Source organism: Eutrema salsugineum, unplaced genomic scaffold (genome assembly GCF_000478725.1).
Source record: "Eutrema salsugineum unplaced genomic scaffold, Eutsalg1_0 scaffold_1, whole genome shotgun sequence".
Lineage (NCBI taxonomy): Eukaryota > Viridiplantae > Streptophyta > Magnoliopsida > Brassicales > Brassicaceae > Eutrema > Eutrema salsugineum.
The window spans coordinates 3,471,750-3,491,939 of NW_006256909.1; the positions used below are offsets into that span (position 1 = coordinate 3,471,750).

The 20,190-nt window shown below is 38.2% G+C and overlaps 4 protein-coding genes across 5 annotated transcripts; 2 read left to right on the forward strand and 2 right to left on the reverse strand.

The window, feature by feature from the left end:
* The first annotated feature begins 8,652 nt into the window (after positions 1-8,652).
* LOC18030592 (BTB/POZ domain-containing protein NPY1) lies at positions 8,653-12,157 on the forward strand. The gene is made up of 4 exons (XM_006412487.2): positions 8,653-9,548; positions 10,093-10,162; positions 10,269-11,387; positions 11,458-12,157. Exons 1-4 carry the CDS (start codon positions 9,487-9,489, stop codon positions 11,944-11,946), a joined length of 1,740 nt encoding a protein of 579 aa, XP_006412550.1. The 5' UTR covers positions 8,653-9,486; the 3' UTR covers positions 11,947-12,157.
* Positions 12,158-12,582: 425 nt separating this feature from the next.
* LOC18030593 (3-hydroxyisobutyryl-CoA hydrolase-like protein 2, mitochondrial) lies at positions 12,583-15,904 on the forward strand. The gene is made up of 14 exons (XM_006412489.2): positions 12,583-12,790; positions 13,074-13,154; positions 13,253-13,321; positions 13,441-13,504; positions 13,662-13,741; positions 13,912-13,995; positions 14,233-14,317; positions 14,484-14,569; positions 14,649-14,770; positions 14,853-14,913; positions 15,030-15,128; positions 15,212-15,313; positions 15,391-15,432; positions 15,555-15,904. The coding sequence occupies exons 1-14, from the start codon at positions 12,665-12,667 to the stop codon at positions 15,681-15,683; spliced, it is 1,230 nt and encodes a 409-aa protein (XP_006412552.1). The 5' UTR covers positions 12,583-12,664; the 3' UTR covers positions 15,684-15,904.
* Positions 15,905-15,955: 51 nt separating this feature from the next.
* On the reverse strand, positions 15,956-17,608 carry LOC18030595 (protein POLAR LOCALIZATION DURING ASYMMETRIC DIVISION AND REDISTRIBUTION). 2 transcript variants are annotated; one of them, XM_024148674.1, is made up of 3 exons: positions 17,142-17,608; positions 16,682-17,052; positions 15,956-16,492 (listed from the first exon to the last, which is right to left on the reverse strand). In XM_024148674.1, the coding sequence occupies exons 1-3, from the start codon at positions 17,383-17,385 to the stop codon at positions 16,139-16,141; spliced, it is 969 nt and encodes a 322-aa protein (XP_024004442.1). In that variant the 5' UTR covers positions 17,386-17,608; the 3' UTR covers positions 15,956-16,138. The 2 variants fall into 2 exon arrangements, with proteins under 2 accessions (XP_024004442.1, XP_006412551.1); XM_006412488.2 differs by having other exon boundaries at positions 16,604-17,052.
* Positions 17,609-17,950: 342 nt separating this feature from the next.
* On the reverse strand, positions 17,951-19,614 carry LOC18030594 (WRKY transcription factor 18). Its single transcript, XM_006412490.2, has 5 exons — positions 19,393-19,614; positions 19,231-19,293; positions 18,625-19,005; positions 18,376-18,492; positions 17,951-18,284 (listed from the first exon to the last, which is right to left on the reverse strand). Exons 1-5 carry the CDS (start codon positions 19,471-19,473, stop codon positions 17,991-17,993), a joined length of 936 nt encoding a protein of 311 aa, XP_006412553.1. The 5' UTR covers positions 19,474-19,614; the 3' UTR covers positions 17,951-17,990.
* Positions 19,615-20,190: the final 576 nt, after the last annotated feature.

Genomic DNA, 20,190 nt, shown 5'->3' on the forward strand with positions numbered 1-20,190 from the left:
TAAGCTTCATATGCGGTCCTAGTGGTGTCTTAACCGGCTTGCAATCTTCCATTCTGAATGTCTTTAGTACTTTCCTCAAATACCCTTCTTGAGATAACTCTAAGACGTTCCTGTCTCTGTCTCTTGTTATCTCCATTCCCAGAATTCTTCTTGCAGGCCCTAAATCTTTCATCTCAAACTCGGCACTCAGACTTTCTTTCAACCTCTTGACTGTCTCTTTGTTCTTGGATATAATCAGCATATCATCGACGTATAAGAGTAAGAATGTCTTCTCTTCTTCTTCAGTTTGCTTGAAGTATACGCAGTTGTCTCGCAAACTTCTTGAGTACCCTGTGTTTTTCATGAACGAATCAAACCTCTGATTCCACTGTCTTGGGGATTGTCTTAAACCATACAGAGATCTCCTTAGTAGACAAACTTTCTCAGGTGATTTCTTGTCTACATATCCTTCTGGTTGGCTCATGTAAATAACTTTGTCTAGAGTGCCATGTAGAAATGCTGTTTTTACATCGAGCTGTTCCAGTTCCAAATCAAAATGAGCGACTGCAGATAGCATTAGTCGGATTGAAACATGCTTGACAATCGGTGTGAAGATCTCTTGAAAATCTATTCCTTCCCTTTGAGAATAACCCTTAGCGACAAGTCTAGCTTTGAATCTTGGTTTTTCAACCCCTGGAATCCCAAGCTTTCTTTTGAATACCCACTTACAACCAATTATTCTCTGCTTCTCAGGTCTATCAACTAGATCCCAGGTGTGGTTCTTATTAAGTGAATCAATCTCTTCATCTGCTGCTTCTTTCCATAGATCACTATCTGCGTCTGACATTGCTTCTTGATAACTCATAGGTTCAAGAAAACCCCCATCTTCAGTTAAGTTGTAAGCAAACCCCGAGTCCCCAAGTTCATCGAATCTTCTTGGTGGCCGTGGTTGCCTTCTTTCTCTGTCTCTTGCCAGTTGGTAGTCTGCAAGACTTGGTGGGATGTATTCATCTTCAGAATCAGTCTCAAGATCCTCCTCCCCTGTTTGGTTCCATGGAAATGAATCCTGTTCTTGATTCACTTCTTGATTAGCTCCACCTTAAGCTGATTCCTTTCCCTTTTCAGTGTGAGCTGGAGTCTCAACTACCGTGACTTCTACCTCATCTTGTGATGCTTTTACTTCTTTGTTTAGCCCGGAGTCTTTGAACATCACTTTTTCATTAAACACAACATCTCTACTGATAACCACCTTTCTGTCCTCTAACAGCCAAACTCTGTAGCCCTTGACACCTGGTGTGTATCCAATGAATACCCCTTTCTTGGCTCTCGGATTCAGTTTCCCTTGGTCAGAATGAACATAAGCGATGCAGCCAAAACTTCTTAGTGAGCTTAGATCCGGTAGAACTCCTGTCCAAAGTTTCTCTGGTATCTCAAACTCAATTGCAGATGCCGGAGACCTGTTGATGACAAACACAGCTGTTGATGCTGCCTCTGCCCAGAACATCTTGTCTAACCCTGATTCACTTAGCATGCTTCGCACTTTATCCATAATTGTTCTGTTCATCCGTTCTGCTATTCCATTTTGTTGCGGTGTGTAAGCGCAGGTTCTGTGCCTAACTATGCCTTCCTCTTTACAGAACTCGTCGAACTCCTGATTGCAGAACTCTAAACCGTTATCTGTTCTTAGTTTCTTCACCTTCTTATTTGATTGGGTTTCAACCATCTTCTTCCATTCAACAAAAGCCCTGAATGCTTCGTCTTTTCTTTTGAGAAAGTATATCCATGTTTTTCTTGAATAGTCGTCTATAAACGTGATGAAGTATTGGCGATTTCCTATAGAGCTTGGTACGTGTGGTGAACCCCATAAGTCAGAGTGAATATACTCAAGTTTTTCCCTTGTAACATGTTTTGCTGATCAAAAACTGACCCTGTGTGTCTTGCCGTAGACACAGTCCTCACAAAACTCGATCCCTTTTACTTTCTCAGCCTGAAGACATCCCTTCTTAACCAGTAGCTCTGTGTTCTTCTGACTTATATGGCATAATCTGCTGTGCCATACCTTAGCTTCGTCTTGTGGATTTGTTGCAGTGTTCACATTACCCATCAATGCTGTCCCTTGGAGTAGATACAGAGTACCCATTTTCTTTCCTTTAAGAAGAGTCAAGCAACCTTTTGTAACCTTAAGAAGTCCATTCTTTGACTGGAACCAGCATCCCTGATCTTCTAATGTTCCCATAGAAATCAGATTCTTGGACATACTTGGGACAAATCTTACATTTGTGAGCAGGACCGTTGAGTTGTCATCATTTTGTATCCTTATACTCCCAATGCCTTTAATCTCAGAGTACGTTTGATTTGCCATCTTCACACGACCAGTCTTTGTCTCGTCAAGCTCAACAAACCAGTCCTTTCTTGGCGTCATGTGGAATGAGCACCCTGTGTCCATTATCCACTCGTCATCGTTGTCATTATTGACTGCATTTGACTCGTCTGTGACGTTCAATGCTGCTACATCTGCTATTTGTCCTATGACATTTGATGACTCCCCCTTTTCAGAGCTGTTTCCCTTCTTGTTTCTCTCTTTCCAGACATAACATTGCTTCTTGTAATGCCCTTCTTTACCGCAAATCCAACAGACCTTTTTCTCCCTCGACTTTGATCTGCTCTTACTCTTGTTCCTCTCGTTACCCTTATCTCTTTTCTCTGTTCTTCCCCTGTCTTGAACAAATAGAGCATCCGAGCTATGTTTAGTCGTTTTTCCATTTGCTCCCAGCTCTAATGTCTTGGATCTGATCGCACTTGTGATCTCTTCCAGAGCTAAGGTAGTTTTGCAGTACTTTAGAGTTTCCTTAAGCTGATCAAACTGTTTTGGTAGAGACATCAGCAAGACAATAGCTTGGTCCTCCTCTGGAACCGTAACCTTGACATTCTCCAAATCGGATATGAGTTTGAAGAAGTCATTTACGTTTTCTTCTACTGTCATGCTCTCGCTCATCTTGTACCCGTACAACCTTTGCTTTAAGTATATACGGTTGGGAAGAGATCTTGCCATGAACAACTGATCAAGGATCTTTATCATACCTGCAGCTGTCTTTTCCTTTATGACTTTTCTTAAGACATGATCTCCAAGACTCAGAATAACTGTTGACCTGGCCTTTCCTCTCTTCTCCTTTAACTGTTTGTCTTCTGGTTTGGCTGGTGAAGGAGCTGCATCAGGCGTTACTTCGCCTTCGCTTGGGGTCTTTTCACCCTTCGATGCTTCTTCTTCCTCGTCAAGTCCTTCCAGTAGACCCAGCAGCTCCAGGTGAGCTAATAGCTTTTCCTTCCAAAGGATATAGTCTCCTTCTCCGTCGAACTTTTCGACCTCCGATCTCCCAGAAGTCATTGTTAGTAAGAAAGTTCAGAACTTTTTCACCAAAGCTTCAACCTGGCTCTGCTACCAATTGTTGGTTTAAAGCCTGAACCTTGTTTATGTTTTACGCGGAATCTTCTCACTAACACTCGTTATCTAAGTTCGATCGATCACTCGTGTGTTTAGCATAAAGTAAATGACACAAACAAATTTATCCAGTTCACGATCCAGAATGGAATCGCTACGTCTGGCCGAGACTTTTCCTCGGAAATCCACTAGATATGGTGTTCTTGGTTACAACTAACCCTTAGAGACTTTTGTGTAAAACCCACATTCGCCTCTCTCTTCTACAACCACTCTTAACCCTAACGTTTCAGTCTGCTTCACCTTTTATATAACTTCTTACGCGTGGTGCCGACAAAACGGCTCTGCTGATTCTGCATCCAACCTCCGTACTCTGTTTCTTCGACAGAGGAAGAAGACAAACACCACTTCACTTTAGACAGAGGTTAATTACTCCTTTGTCCTCATGAGTTGTATAAGAAGATCACGTGAGCTCTGCGTGACTTCTCTTCAAACTGATAACTGAAACCTTCTGCTCGGGTTAGAGTCTTCGTGACACTTAGGCATAAAACTCACAAATATACCCCTCTTAGACCCCATGATAATGTCCGTACGTGCAACTATTTTTGGCTACGTGGTGGACGCTATTTTGTTTTTGTAATGAACGGAGTGAGTGTGAGAGACTGAGAGTTCCTAATAATTTTTGAACCCTGTATAACCATACCAACCATGCATACAAAATTTGTTAAGATCCACCACTACGACATTAACATCGACCGATTACAACATGGCTCTCGTAGTAGGAGGGAAATAGTTAACTTCATGTGGTACTAGATTGGAAGATAGGGTTCGAAGGTTAAATTTCTGGTAAAATTATAGCTTGGTCAACAACTGTTATTGGTTTATGGAAAAGTAAGTTTCGTATTAGACGGAATAGGCGTTATTGTTAACTCAATCTAAAACATAGCCTCTACAACTGTTTTTGTTTTGTTTTGGTTCTTTATTTTTCCGAATAAACGATTTTGAAGTTTTAAAGGGCGTACGTTTCTTTTGACACTTTTTATTTATTTCAAAACTATAGCAAACAAAAAAATCATAAATTATGTAGCCGTCGATCTATATATGTATAGTTTTAAATACGGTACATGTTGAATAACAGCGCTAGACCAGTAGATCTGACATTATAATTTGATAAATCCACTAGTTATCAACCCTAACCGATTAAACGATTATATTTTGGAGGCTTGGTCTGCGCCAAACATTAAAACTCGTTTCATGTCTATGTATAGCATTGCCTTTGGATGTATCTGCATGTACTGATTGTTTTTTTATTTTATATTGAATATTTTTGGTATTAGGACAGGCTATTAAGTATTTTTTTTAAAGTATAAATTCTATTCAAGATTCGTGTCTTTGAGAGTGAGACCATAAATTTAAGTCTTTCGTTGTAAGAAAGCCAGAAAGGTAGCATGAAGAATAGTGAAACAAACTCAAAATATTCGTTAGTTGATCTTTGCTAACAAATATATATTCTTATATTATCCAACTCAAAGACTTTGAAGAGGACGGAGATAACGGAGCATATATATAATGAGTTTTTGTTTTGTTTTGTTTTTTTTTTGAAGAGCATATAAAGTAAGAGTTACATGACCGGCACCAACTGAAAAGATAAGTCAAATATATGTGCTTATCCTTTAGCGAAGACGCAGACATTAAGTCAACATTGATATACAATTAAGCCAGTAGCTAGATCGAGCAAGCCTGCATGCATGTCAACCTTCATTTACTACTTAGTCTACTTAGCTTCTGGGACCATATATATACATCTATCCATAACTACGTTGAGACTCTTACGATACGTGTTTTACGTTCATATATAATTGAGCTATTAATCACTTGGAAACAGCTACGGCACGTAAAGAAAATTGACATGCAGACCCCACAAAATTACATACTACAATAAAATGGCCAAAAACATTAATACCTTCTAAACCAAAACGGGTCCATTTTAGATCTTGACTATAGCATTTTTGTTATTGTCTTGAAGAAATTGCCACCACAAGTAACAGATTAGACCTTTTATTTATAGCGAGCAAAAACAACCAAATTAACATACATGATTTGTTGATTTGTCAGTTTGCATAAACCAAAATGGAAATATAATTATGAATTCCTAATAACTATATGTATCGACTATATGGTTTTGCAATTACATTATTCCAACCGACTGTATACAATATGAACATTGTGTTTGGTTATTTATATTGGGATTATAATACGAGGCACGATATATTCATGGGTGTTAAAATATTACTAGTAGAAAAAAAAATAGTGAGATCAAAAGGATAACACTACAAGAAAACATCTCATATTCCTATAAAAATTTTGACGAAATTTTTGGTAAGAAATTTTTATAACCAATTTTCTACATAATTTTGACAAAAAGTAAAAGTGATAAGAAATTGGTAGGAAATTTCCTACCAAAAATTTTGTCAAAATTTCATAGGATATTTCTTACCAATAACCTACCACGCGGTCAAAATTTGAAAGGAAAATCGTAAGATACAATTGACCATTATACTGGTAAGTATTTCGTAAGAAATTTCCTACCAATTTCTAACGAAATATTATGTGTAAGAAAATCGTAGGAATTTTGTAGGAACATTTCAACTTTGGTTTTGTCCCACATCGATGGTCTGAGACAATTTGGATGATGAAGCTGCTCTATAAATAAGATTTTCATCTCTCTTTTAATTAATTTGTTTCTATATATATATATATATTAATAAACAAATTAATAGTTAATTCATCGTTTATTTTAAATTTAATTTCTGAAATTAATTTAATTTTTTAATTTATAAAATTAATTTTATTTTTTACAAAATCTGGCAAGTGATTAGAAAATGATAGGAATATTTCGTAGAAAGGTATAAGTAATTTGGTAGGTATTTTCCTACGAATATCTTATCGCCAAAATTTTTCTACCAAAATTTTCGTAGGAAATTTCCTACGATTTTTCTACCTTTGAAAATTTCTGACGGCATAAAACCTACAAAAATATTTGGTAGGAAATTGGTAGGAAAAACTGGTTTCCTATGATTTTTTGATGAAATATCTGGTAGGAATATGTGATGTTTTCTTGTAATGTAAACTTTACATGAAGCTTCTCTTTTTGGAAAAAAATATGAAATTTGCTTTAAAAAATAAGCGACTAATATAATTATCAGAGTCGTCTCTCTATACAGAATTACGGTCGATAAAAATCAAAACTAACTTTTGCAGTTTAAAAAAAGAAACGCCATTTTCCATGTAATTATTCATTATCTTTTTTAATGTGATAAATACTTTTTCAATAGAAAAACTGCATGAGAATACACAACTTACACGTTTAGATAGACATATATGTATGTTCTTTCCAGATAATATAAGGAATCATTACAAATTTACAAGGTATGTAATCGTCTATATATCTGATTAAAAAAGAGAATACTACCAAGTAAACGTGTAAAACTACCATCCAGTGTCTCTTCCAATCGATCCGGCCACTGAGAAGTTAGATCATCAAGCTTGGTCGGGATCAGCTTTAGTTTAGTTTTTTTTTTTTTTTTTTTTTGGATTTGTCGAGTACCGACTCAATTAATTCTGTCTTTTTTTAGCAATGCAAGTTAACCTTTTGTATAAGTGTAATTCCTCTTAGTGATATTTATTATATAGTTACAATTATTGACTTTTGGATACAGTCTATTATAGTCTCAGATCTAGAAGGAGTCAAAGTTGTAAAGAAAAGATAGTGTGTATTAGAAAGCTTTTTGCATGGAAAGTCAAATAATGTAATTAGGAAATGCAAAGTCTGAGCGGCTTCGTGTGGGCATCTAGAATAACGGAATGCAAAATGTCAAAGTGTCTCTCTCTCGGCAAGCGGGTTCGGTTCCGTTGGGACGGACTCTACTACAGAGTGTTTTGGCGCGTCGACTTCACGCCGTCTTGGTCCCACGCACCAACTAGAAAAGTATATTGATTACACGTGTTAATTTTTCATTGGATGTTGTAAAAGAAACGGAGTACGACTCGCGCGTCGGGAAGAAGCAAAAGAGAGAAAGGGAACAAGTCAAAGCGAGTCAGGTAATGCAAACCTCTCACGCGATTGCGTATATTTCACGCGCTACCACGTGTCTCATATGCAGTCCCTCTTGTTCTAAGGATACGAGCGAGAGTTTAGGAAATTTTCGTTTTTTTTCTTCAATGATTCCTTATCAAAGGATGGCACAACAACAACAAGCACAAAAAAAAAAAAAAGGATGGTACTCGTACAGACTAGGCGACTAATAGAAAGAAAGATTGATTATTATGGAAAAGGTTTTGGGTCGCGAATGACACACAACATGGCCTCCTTCGAGTAACTTGAGAGAGACAACCTCGTTTGTCAAGATTTTGAGATTATGGTCTCAAGTCTCAACCATGATTTGTGTGTGGACATATAATCAGTAAAGTTTAGAGTATTATACGACCTCTTATATCATTTGGGTTCACCCACCGTTTTGTTGCACAATTTTAATTAATATATCCCGTGATTTAAACTAGATGTTTGTAGTTTTGTACAAATCTTGACTACTGAACTTGTAACTGATTGATGTTCGTAAGCAATTATAAAGCGGTTCGATCTAAAATTTCTGCTAGCTATCAAAAACTAACTTGTAATATGAAAGAGGGCACATCAATGTAGTATTGCTATTTTTAGAAAAACGATTGAATATACCATAAAAACAAGTAAAATATTTTGTTACGAGGGAATTTGAAAGAAAAAAAAACTAAGATTATCATCCAGTAAGTAATGTGTTGTAGAAAAAAAGAGAAGATTTGTAACGCATCAGTTTGCTTAACTTCTTCACCTTTCTTAAAATCACATACTAAATTTCGACCAACGAAAGCCACATTTTTCTATTGATTGATGTACGTATTTTGTTATTCATGTGTACTATGTAGGATTCCCACATACACCCACATACACACACAGACCTTGTTTTCGTTGTTTAAACGCGCATAAACTTGACGTAAGAAATGATAAAATGAAGTGATTATAAAAATGGGAAAAATGATAAACCAGTTGTTAATCAAACATTTCAAACAACTTAGCTGGCTAATTTAGAATATTTGCAGCTAGATTCCCACTCTCTTTTTTCCTCTCTTTTTTTTTTTTTTAATTTCAACATTCTTTTATCTTTTAAAAATACTTTCTCCGAGTAGGATTGTAGGAGAGACAACTTCGTCAGACCGGAAATAAATCATCATCATTCCTCATCCCTTCCCAAGCTCAAAGCCAAAGAACTATATTCATTACTCCATTATAAAAACAGAGAAAAAAATAAAAGCTTTTATTGAGATTTGAGCCATAAAGAGAGAGAAGAAGAAGAAGAATAGAAGAGGGAACGAGAAGATCTCCAGCGGATCAGTCCCGCTTTAAAAGCATTGGCGGCGACTGATTTCCATCTCTCTCCTCTTCCTCCTTAAATATTCTCTCTCCCTCTCTCTCTCTCAATTTTACTCGCTACACAACGCCCCTTTCTTCTCTCTATCTATCTCTCTCTCTCTTACGCAATTTGGGTTTTGCTTTTTTCTTTGTGTGTGATTATGATGATGCGATTTTCCTTTCTGATGCTTTTATTTTCCTGGAAAGTTTAGAGAGAAGTGAGAAAAATAAAATAAAAAAGAAAAGTTTGGAACTTTATATGGTTTTCTCTGTTTGCACAGAGAGACAATAAATGCGTTTGTAATGGTTAGTTGAGATGGGAGGAAAAGAAAATCCCGTAGTCCGAGGAGTTGGGTTATTGCAAAAGGATAGTGAGGCAAAACATGGGTTTGGTTTCTCTTGTCTCTCTTCAAACATCCATTTCCATTAATGGTCTCTCCCCCTCCCAACAGAGCTCAACTTAAAAGAAATCAACATTTTGCTTTTTCTTTCTTTTTCTCTACTCTTCTGGTTCTGGTTTGATTTTGTCTGTTAAGACAAAAAGAAAGAGTAAAGCTTTGAGCTTTTTTAGTATTAAGCTGCTGAAGAGTCAAACAAAAAAGTGTGGTAAAGAAGACGAAGAAATATGAAGTTCATGAAGCTAGGGTCTAAGCCTGATACATTTGAATCTGATGGCCAATTCCACAAGTAAGGAAATTCTAATATTTTGTTTTTTTCTTCTTCTTATTTTTAAATTGATGATGGGTCAAATGAAACCCTTACTGTTTGTTCTCTATGTTTTTGTCTGATTTTTGTTCTGTTCTATTCTCCCTTCTATTCATTGTTCTCCACATGTTACTTATGCTTTGTTTCTGTAAATAACATGTCAAATGAAAGCGAAGATTCTCTCTTAGCTTTTGTTACTTATGCTTTGTTTCTGTAAATATATGGGACATCTCTTCCACTTTTCGACATCTGGATATTCTAAACTAGGCTAAAGAATCTTGCTTCCTTTGTTTTGTTCAGTATGTGAAAAGAAAAAAAAAATGTTTTCTTTTAGGCAAGATTCGGACTATTCTTAGGTTGTTGAGTTTTAAGCATGACAAATCCGCCTCTGCCTATGGTTTTGAATGTGACATAACATCTGTGACGTTTAAAGGAATTTCTACTAGTCAATATGTAGAGTTGTTGTTTAGCTGACTGTGTTCTTTGTCTCAGTGTTTAATCCGACCATCGATTTCTTCCTCCGCAGGTACGCAGTTTCGGATCTAGACAGTGATGTTACTGTCAATGTTGGGGAGGTTACATTTTACCTCCATAAGGTACATTTCTGTAATCCTCACAACAGAAGTAGGATGGATTCTTAAGTGATACAATTCTAATGGACGATTCCTCTTTTTCTTGTTGTTGCAATGTTATCTTTTTCAGTTCCCGCTGCTATCGAAGAGCAATCGGATGCAAAGACTGGTCTTTCAAGCCAGTGAGGAGAAAACCTCTGAGATCACTATATTCGACATCCCAGGAGGACACAAAGCGTTTGAGATCTGTGCTAAGTTTTGCTATGGGATGACTGTTACGCTCAACGCTTACAACATAACAGCTGTTCGATGTGCAGCTGAGTATCTTGAAATGACTGAAGATGTTGATCGTGGTAACCTCATATACAAGATCGAGGTTTTCCTCAACTCGGGGATATTCAGAAGCTGGAAAGACTCAATCAATGTGCTTCAGACTACAAAATCTCTTCTTCCATGGTCTGAAGATCTGAAACTTGCTGGTAGGTGCATAGACTCTGTTTCAGCTAAGATTTTGGTGAACCCCGAGACTATCACTTGGTCTTATACTCACAACAGGAAGTTATCTGGACCCGATAAGATAATCGAGTATCATCGGGAGAAGAGAGAAGAAAATGTGATTCCGAAAGATTGGTGGGTCGAAGATGTGTGTGAGCTTGAAATCGATATGTTCAAGCGAGTTATGAGCGCTGTGAAATCGAGTGGAAGGATGAACAATGGCGTAATTGGTGAAGCTCTTAGATACTATGTTGCAAGGTGGTTACCTGAATCTATGGAGTCTTTAACATCAGAAGCTTCTTCAAACAAACATCTCGTTGAGACGGTTGTTTTCTTGCTGCCGAGAGTGAACAGAGCGATGAGCTACTCTACTTGCAGCTTCTTGCTGAAACTCCTTAAAGTTTCGATCTTGGTTGGAGCTGATGAGATGGTTAAAGAAGATTTGGTTGAAAACGTGAGCTTGAAGCTGCACGAGGCCTCGGTTAAGGATCTGTTGATCCATGAAGTTGAGTTGGTTCATCGGATTATGGATCAGTTCATGGCTAATGAGAAACGTGTCTCGGAAGCTGATCGGTACAAGGAGTTTGTTTTAGGAAACGGGGTTTTGTTGAGCGTAGGAAGATTGATAGATGCGTATCTCGCACTTAACTCTAATCTTACACTCTCTAGCTTCATCGAGTTATCTGAACTTATCCCGGAATCAGCTAGACCTATCCACGACGGTCTATACAAAGCCATTGACACTTTCTTGAAGGTATTATTTAGCATTTTGAGACATTCTTGAGTGGAACTTTGCAAATCTGACTGAAAATTGGGTTTTGTAGGAACATCCGGAGCTAATGAAATCGGAAAAGAAGAGACTTTGCGGGTTAATGGATGTGAGGAAACTGACGAGTGAGGCATCAACGCACGCAGCACAGAACGAGCGACTTCCTTTACGAGTGGTGGTGCAAGTTCTCTACTTTGAGCAGCTCCGAGCTAACCACAGCCCTGTTGGTTCTGTTGCAGCTTCGTCGCACTCGCCGCTGCCGCCGGTGAAGAAGACGGAGGAGAACGAAGTCGTTGTCGGAGAAAGAGAGGAAGCGACGAAGAAGGTGGGGCTGAGCAAGAAAAGCAGAGGAAGCAAGAGCACGAGGAGTGGTGGTGGAGCACAGCTGATGCCGTCGAGGTCAAGGAGGATCTTTGAGAAGATATGGCCAGGGAAAGGTGAGAGTAGTAACAAAAGCTCTGAGGTTTCGTCTGGTAGCTCGCAGAGTCCGCCGGCAAAGTCGTCGAGCTCTTCCTCCCGGCGCCGGAGACATTCCATATCGTGAAAGGGTCTATTTTTAAAGCGTTGGGAGATCAAAAATTTGTAAAGAGTTAAGGTATTATTATTATGGTCATTAACTTATATAAGTGGTTTTAGGATTTGTGGTAGTTAATCTAAAAAACTGATGAAGTTAAGAAGTTTCTGTTCTGTGTGTTCTTTTCTTCCTTTCTTTCGCTTTTCCCTTTAATGTGAAAGTCTAGTCCTTTGATTACCAATCATAGCTACGTTAACATTTTCACTGTAAGACTATTTTCTAGTGAATTTGGATTTCTGGACAGTTATTTCTCTGAGTGTAGAAGCACAAGTTTTATTGAATAAGCGAATTAATTTCTGAAAAGCAAACGAAACTTACGCATACTATATATAAATGAAATACAAATGTTGAGAGCACCGATAGACAACTATCAGCAATCTCTTTACTTTCGTCGTTGTTTGGAGAATTTCACGTTAGTTACTCTGTCCAGTCTCTACAAAATCGAAGATCCGTAATGCGCATGCGTAAGCATAAGTGAGAGATTAGTGAGCTGTGAACTATTGGGCCTCAGATGGGCTCAATATAGGGCCATAAATGGTCCTAACGTTTTACGGTGTCATTTCGAGTGTCGAATGATCGATCTGACGGCTAGGAACCGCCGTCGGCCATAACTTCAGAGCAAAAAACCCAAAACCCTCCTCCTCGTGACACAGAGGCGTCTTCCCGACGGAGAGAGAGATAGAGAGAGATGCAAGCCGTGAAAGCTTTGAGGAGAGTGACTGAACCATTAAAGTGGGCTCGGTCTGTTTCTCATGGAAGAAGCTTCTCTGCTCTGCCAAACTATTCCGCTTCAGATGCCGATATCGAAGACCAGGTTTTCATCTTCTCCTTAGTTTTGGATCTTCTTTAAATGTGCTTGATTGTAGAACTCTTTTACGATGTTTAGTTAATTAATCATAAGAAAATGCTAATAATATGAATTAGGGAAACACTTAATTGAATTATGAGTTTGGGTTTGGTTCTCAAGATAGTTAGAACAGAACTATGTAACTGAGTCGATACTATATGCTCGGTTGAAATTTGTTTTTGATACTCTCTCAAATGAAATCTACTTCCTTTGATGTATATGTAAATGTGTATTTTGCTGTACTTGGAAGGTTCTGGTGGAAGGAAAAGTTAAATCAAGAGCTGCCATTCTCGACAGACCCTCTGCTCTAAATGCTCTTTCTGCGCCTATGGTATTGTCTTTAGCATTGTAATCTTTTGGGATTTAAGTGTACCTGATCATTTAGTTTTTTTGGTTTGCTTCAAATTTTGTTTTTTTTTGTCTTTCTAGGTAGGTCGGTTAAAGAGGCTATACGAATCATGGGAAGAGAACCCAGCTATTTCGTTTGTTTTGATGAAGGTATGCTTTTCCTTAGCTTCATTTATGAGATTCACTAATGCTCCTCATGAGATCTTGTGTCCTTTTTTTATAGCACAAAATCCCTCGGTTAAGCTACTGTTTCGATTTTTTTCCTGAAGGGTAGCGGAAAAACGTTCTGTTCTGGTGCAGATGTTTTGCCTCTTTATCACTCGATCAATGAAGGTCCATCTCATTTACTAGTTTCCATTGTTAAATACTTGGAATGGTTTTGTGAGGTTCAGCGCAAGCCATTCCATAGCTTGAAGTCGCTTTCACCAGACTTATTTTGGTGAAGTTACTTAGAAAAATTGCTTATGTATTGCCACTTTCCTTTGCACAGGGAATACTGAAGAATGTAAACACTTTTTCGGGAATTTGTACAAGTTTGTATACCTCCAAGGAACATATTTGAAACCAAATGTGAGACTCCTAGACTTTTCGTCGATGCTATATGTTAATACCAGATGGGAGTGGATCGTATGACCACAAGTGACTAAAAAGAGCTTGACTTGCTTATTTGCTTCCACTCGATAATACATGAAGGCTGAAGCTGATTTTGAAATAATTTAAACTTTATTGCTTTACTGCAGATAGCTATAATGGATGGTGTAACCATGGGGTGTGGTGGTGGAATTTCAATTCCAGGGATGTTTCGCGTGGCAACAGATAAAACTGTACGTGGCACGCTTTACTATTACGAATCACTGATTTTTTACTTTGAGATAGGTGGACGCTGTAATCAACTAAAAAAATATCCATTGAGTGGTTATTTAAGCCAGTTTTATCTGTATTTTAAATATTGTCTTAGTCATTTATCTGTAGCGTTTTTCTCTTTTATTTGAATCTGTTTCTTCTCTTATACATTTTAATATTTAGTGGTTAAAATGTTCTGACCAACCGTGCGAATGCAGGTGTTGGCCCATCCAGAGGTTCAAATTGGTTTTCATCCTGATGCAGGAGCTTCGTATTACCTTTCACGGCTTCCTGGTTATTTAGGTGAACTTCACTTTTGGCTGGTCCCTTCACCAGATTCGTATTCAATGCATGTCTGTAAAGTAAAATGATGGTCCTGATAGTAGATATGAATCTGATAGACATACAAATACTTTCAACTGCAAATGTTTTGGTGTTTCTGAAGCGGGTTTTGTGCTTTCTTGTTCAGGGGAATACCTGGCTCTAACAGGGCAGAAACTTAATGGTGTCGAAATGATAGCCTGTGGCCTTGCTACCCACTATTGCTTACACTCGGTTTGATGCCTTTTTCTAACCTTGTCCCATGTTTTGTCTCCCTCTTGAGCGCATTTCTTTATATAACCTGTTATGGCAGAGACTTGGGTTGATCGAAGAGAGGATTGGTAAACTGTTGAGCGATGATCCTACTGTCATTGAGGATTCTCTTGCTCAATATGGTGATCTAGTTTATCCTGACAATAGCAGTGTACTTCACAGGTAATTTTTACCTTGTCTCCAAATCTTAAATTCTTTTTGAATTATATCGTAGGAGGGTGTAACCAGAAAATTCTTTTCTCAGGATTGAGATGATCGATAAATATTTTGGGCTTGATACGGTTGAAGAAATCATTGAGGCTATGGTGAGAGGTCTTTGCCCTAGCATAGGCGTGATATGTTTTAACTTGAGGCCTCTTGAACGATTTGGCTTGAGAATTATGTCAAGTGCTAAGCTTTAACATTCTATCCGTGGCTTCAGGAAAATGAGGTTGCTAATTCTCGCAATGAATGGTGTAACAAAACTCTCAAACAAGTCAAAGAAGCTTCTCCGTTGAGCTTAAAGATTACTTTACAATCCGTGAGTCTTTTTTGTTTCTTCTTCTTCTTCTTTGTCAACAAGCACCTCAATTTTCTGACTTTAGCGGTTTCTTCTCTTCTTAGATACGAGAAGGTAGATTTCAAACTCTTGATCAATGTCTCACACGTGAGTATCGTATATCTCTATGTGGAGTCTCAAAGACAGTCTCTGGTGACTTCTGCGAGGTAAAGTCAATCACCAATTTCTCAACAATAGCAGCATTATTCCTCTTCATATATTGAATTTTTGTCGTTGTTGATAGGGTATTCGAGCCCGTTTGGTGGATAAAGACTTTGCTCCAAAGGTGTAGAAACCATAAACAAACAGATCAGCCTTAAACTATACATTTACAGCTCCTTTTGGTTCTGGATGTTCAATGTTTACTTTTTCTGAAAATTTCTGGTTTGTTTCCCTCCAAATCTGCAGTGGGATCCTCCTCGCCTAGAAGATGTGAGCAAAGACATGGTGGATTGCTACTTCTCGCCAGCCACAGATGCCGATGATTCAGATTCTGAGCTGAAGCTTCCTACAGCTCAACGAGAGCCTTACTTCTGAGGAAACTACTGATACTCCTTGCGTGCAATAAAGAATTCCACCGGTCAAAGATCAAATGAGATCCCTGCAATGACCTTCTTTTGCTGTTAAACTCTTTTTTTCTTCACTGAGGCGAGGGATTATCTTCTTAAGTAGGAGTGTCAAGTTTGTAACTGTCTTGTGATAGTTTGTTTATTTTTATTATGTAAGACAGTGAGAGTAAACCACTATAATTCTGAAAATGCCTCAAGTTTAGGATTCACAAAGGAACTTAATTGAATACAACAGATACAGTTGAACACAGATACAGTGCAATTCCTACCTTAGTGATTTTCAGATGACATGTATGCCATGCACGAAACAGAGACAGTGGCAACTAGTCTAAGTAAAAGCAAGCTTCACACAAATGCTAAAGAACTTATCAGACAAGCGCTGTAACTCCAAAGCTAGACATTTTCCCAGTTTCCCTTACAGTTTCATCTAGAGAAACTGATGCGGTGTTCTGGACATGCTTTAAAAGATCTTGAGACAGAGAGTTCCGAACATGTTATAGAAGAAGATTCAGGGTTGCACCATTCTAGTCCCGCTCGAGAAGATTCAGGAACACGCTGAGCAAGCAGGCGGGCTGCGTCTTTCCACCATGAAACCTCGGTTTCTTTCTCCTGTAGCCTTCGTTCAACACGACTCAGAGCAGTCTCAAGCTTCAGTAACTCTTCTTGTTGCCTTGTCACTAGTAGTTCATGCAGCTTTTTTTCCAGTTCGTACGGACTTACTCCATATCTTTCGTCTTCCACGATCTCTGGTATATGATTCTTCGTGCCCTCATTGTCCTACAAACACCCAAAGATTACAGTCTGAGAAATCAAGAGCCAGCTTCATTTTCGCTTAAACAGTTGAAAGACAATGTAAAGAAGAAAACTAGGTGGTCTGTGTAATACTACTTTAAGTTTGCGTTGTTTTTGAATCTGATGCATTGTATATCTGTCCCCTGCAAATTCATACAGAGGTAAACTACCTACTTCAGCCTGGAGTTTTGGATTGCGCTCTGTTCCTCGATGGTAATCCTCTGGTTTTGAGACCTCACATTCTGTGTTCTCATCTTGAAGAACACTCGTTGATGACCCCTGGAAAATGGATGATGCCAAATTCGAAATGACTTGAGGAGAAAACTCTTTACCGCTTGGTTCTATTTCATATTCATCGTTGGAAGACAAAGGTGGATTTTCCTGTAATTCTCTCTTCTGTAACTCTTCTTTTGCATTTAGAAGAAACTTCTCCATTTGCATTCGCAGGTCTGCCAATTTGTCAAGCTCGGTTTTACTTGCAACAACAAGATAGAGCAAGAAAGAGCCAATCCCCATCTCCAAAGGTGCTTCCCTGCTTTGTGTTTCTGCACAAAGATACAAACAAACAAAAAAAACTTCATAAATTATAATGTAACATTTCCCTTAGAACAAAGGAAAAATGCAAACTTCTCACCAAATCTAGGACTAGGAGTCTCGAGATTTTCATCCAACGGCCTACTCTCGTTGAGGCGTTTCGTCGAGCACCTTATGGGCGCCAAATGGTACCCTACCGAGTCTTGTTCATCCCCTGCCTCTCTCTTCCCCTTGGAACTTCTCAGGCCAGAAAGCCACCGAAGGACGACCCTACGAGGCGTATAACACTCCACGACTGTGCACCCATCTCCCCTTCTCCGCCGCGAGTGTCCATGGCCTTCCATTGAAACGAATCATGGGTTTTTGAGATTTGAGTGAGGAGAGGAGATTTAAAAGGAAGACAGTTTGGTAGTAGGAGGGACCGAGATCGGGTTGACATTGATAATGGTGGGACGGAGTCGTAACAGAGAGCGATGAACAGATGGGGAGAGGAAATAAATGAGAATCACGAGAGTTGCAGAGCAGAGAGAGAGAGAGAAAAAATATGGAGGGAAACTTTGATTTGAATGTTTGTTGAGAATCTTCTTCTTCAATCATTGCTTGTTTCTTATCCGCTTTTGTACAAATAATTTGGGAAAACTCACGTTTTCAAAATTCTGGACAGATTTTGAAATTAATTTCAAATGTTTTGAAGAATTCAAAGATTTTTCGTGAACCTTTTCTCTAAACCGAACTCAAATGAATCAACGTTTGTCTAACCAGTTAATAATCTATTAACATATAATTTTTTTCTCAAATGCTTATGATTTTTCATGTACTTATAAATTTTATGTACACTAAAGTTTCCATCTTTAATCTCCTAATCAAAGATACAATTTTCCTTTTTAAGAAAAAAACCCTTTTTTTTTCCAGGGATGAGAAACCAAAACAAAAACATTCACTGGAACCTTCATGTTCTAGCCTGTTCCATCAACCTCCCAGATATAGCAGCAGCAAGAGCAGCTGTGAATTTTGAATCTTTCGTTAACGAAGACGCCATTTGTTGAACCAAAACGTCTTGCATCGTTCCCCTTTCATTCTTCTCCAAAGCTAATCTATGACCACCATGAACAAGATCCAACGTCACAGTGCTTGTCCCAACCTGACTTGTAGCATCTCCTTCAGAAGCGTTCGGACCCAAGTGATTATGCGTCCCTTCATATGTCGCTACCAGTAAGGACGGATCCTCTGCGCTGCGTTGCACCTGAACAAAGCAACAGATCCATTAAACAACTGAAGAAGCAGAGGAAACCGATTTTACAAATGAAAGCTAAAGACATATCAAACTCAAATACCTTCTTTTTCACTGGACAAGACGGCGCAAACGAGCATCTAAAGTAAGCTCTAGGAGACGGGTTATCTCTTGTAACCTTTTGTCCGTATTTCCTCCATTGATATCCATCTTTTACTGTCTGCAAAACGTTCCAAAACAACAAAACACTCTGTTTAATTCTTATGTCTCTAAAAAAAAACATACACAACAACAATACCAAAATGATTGCTTTGAAAAATTTATAGACAAGATATTCAGACAAAACGCTTACCAAGCTTGTGTCGGTAGAATCAGCAGGCACGTAGACTGTTGAAACCTTTGCTTTGTTGAAGCTATCAGTGACTGGTCTTTTGCATGGAAGAAGCTGATTTTTTTGCTCATGTTGATGATGATGATGATGATCTTCGTTGCTAGAGCTGTTGTCAGTTTTGCCACTGCTGAGTCCAACAGGAAAGCCTAATAGGAAATCATCCGGATCTTGTTTTCTTTTCTTTGTTGGTTGTTCATCGATTTCAGGGCTATTTCGACTCTGAAGTTTTTCGAGATGATGATGAAGTGCGTAGTAGTTCTCCCAGACTGTTGCTAGCATCTCTGTTAGCTTCTTGTTCTCTGAGTTGACTCTGTTTAGCTCCTCTCTTAGCTCATTTGCGCTCTGTTCATTACCACAAAGATAAAAAAATCACCATCACCACCAAGAACTCTTCTTGCTTGTTGCAAACAATTCGATGATACATCATCTCGGATTATTTCGATAAAAGGGGATATAATACGATTAAGAGATTCAGATTCAGATCCATCCTAAATTCCTAATTGAGTGAGGAAGTGAATTTTAGAAGTCGAAGGCATAGCAAATCACGTGTTCGACGAAATAACAAACCTCTTCTTTCACCAAGCATTTCCTTTCCAAATCAGCAGAAGTCGAAACGTTGACCTCCTTCTTCTGAAATTTGAAAAATTTCAAACGAACCCATGATTAATTTTCAACAATGGAACCCAAATTTAACATAACGGAAATGGATCGGAGGGAATCCGGACTCACCGGAAAATTTTCGGGGAAATTACGATCGAAAGGGTTAGTGTTGAGATCGAGAGATATGTCTAGAAACGAAGAATAAGCCATTAAGAATCTAATTCTGATGAAGACACGGACCAAAGGAGTGGTTGGTTCTTAGAGACCAAGTCTTGTTTTGTTTTCTTCGGTCGCAAGTTGGTGGTCCGAGTAAATGAGTAGGTTCTTGAGAGAAAAATGGGCTTCTTTATATAATACACAAAAACTAGAAAAGAGTGTCTGTGTGCGTAAAAATAAACAAAATTAAAGAAAGAGGTTTTGGATTTGTTAGGAAGGAAAGTCGTTGGAAAGTGACGATATATCTAAAAAGCTGTCTTCGATAAAGTCCACAAGACATTAAAGACTTTTGGGGAAAAAAAGAAGAAGAAGAAAAGCAAAACAAGACATAAAAAAACTCACTGTCTATGGGAATTACAGTGATTGGCTAAATCAATGGGTTTTGTAGTACAAAAAAAACGAGTGATCTATCGTACTTTCGTGTGTACTACGTATACATTGTCTATGAGTCTATCCATCGTAATTATATACTGTATAAGGTTATTATGTTACGATTTGTTCGTTAATTAGGGGTTATTAATTATTTATGGGATGTAGAAAATTATATTCCCTTTTAGTAAAAGTATAAAAGATTGCAAGACACGACACGCTATGATCATAGTGGTGAACTGACTTGGAAAATGAATATGGACTTGTAAAAGTATAAAAGATTAAATCAGCTGAAGTTACATCAAATTTTAATCTGACACAGTTTCATGATGTACTAGATTA